At 61.4% G+C, this 316-nt stretch overlaps 1 protein-coding gene across 1 annotated transcript in view; it reads right to left on the bottom strand.

Moving 5' to 3' along the window:
• Window positions 1-316, bottom strand: part of ETH_00040175 (uncharacterized protein) — a gene marked incomplete at both ends in the record, with an annotated part of 3,024 nt that overhangs the window by 1,993 nt on the left and 715 nt on the right. The window contains one exon of the mRNA XM_013374878.1: window positions 65-316. Coding sequence (XP_013230332.1) covers window positions 65-316 — 252 coding nt within the window. The remainder of the gene's footprint in view (window positions 1-64) is intronic.

The raw sequence follows: 316 nt of genomic DNA, 5'->3' as shown, positions 1-316 counted from the left end.
CACCACCCCCCGCCGCAGCAGCCGCAGCACCAAAAGCAGCAGCAGCAGCAGCAGCAGCACTCACCTGCTTCTGCCCCTTTTTTGGTTGACAGCAGCGGCGCAGCAACTCTCTCAAAAGCAACAAGCCACTCCGTTTCTGCTGCTGCTTGCAGGTCTTGCTGCTCCTGCTGCTGTCGTGCTGCTGCTGCTGGCTCTTGTGCTGCTGCTGCTGCTGCTGCTGCGCTGCTTCTCAGCTGAAGCAGCAAATCCCTCATCTCCAGCAGCAGCCGCTTCGTCACGGTGTCCTTCAGGGCAGCAGCAGCGCCATGCAGCTGCA

Source organism: Eimeria tenella, genomic scaffold, assembly GCF_000499545.2.
Source record: "Eimeria tenella Houghton genomic scaffold, Eth_scaff2339, whole genome shotgun sequence".
NCBI lineage: Eukaryota > Apicomplexa > Conoidasida > Eucoccidiorida > Eimeriidae > Eimeria > Eimeria tenella.
This window is presented reverse-complemented; position numbering and strand designations above follow the sequence as displayed.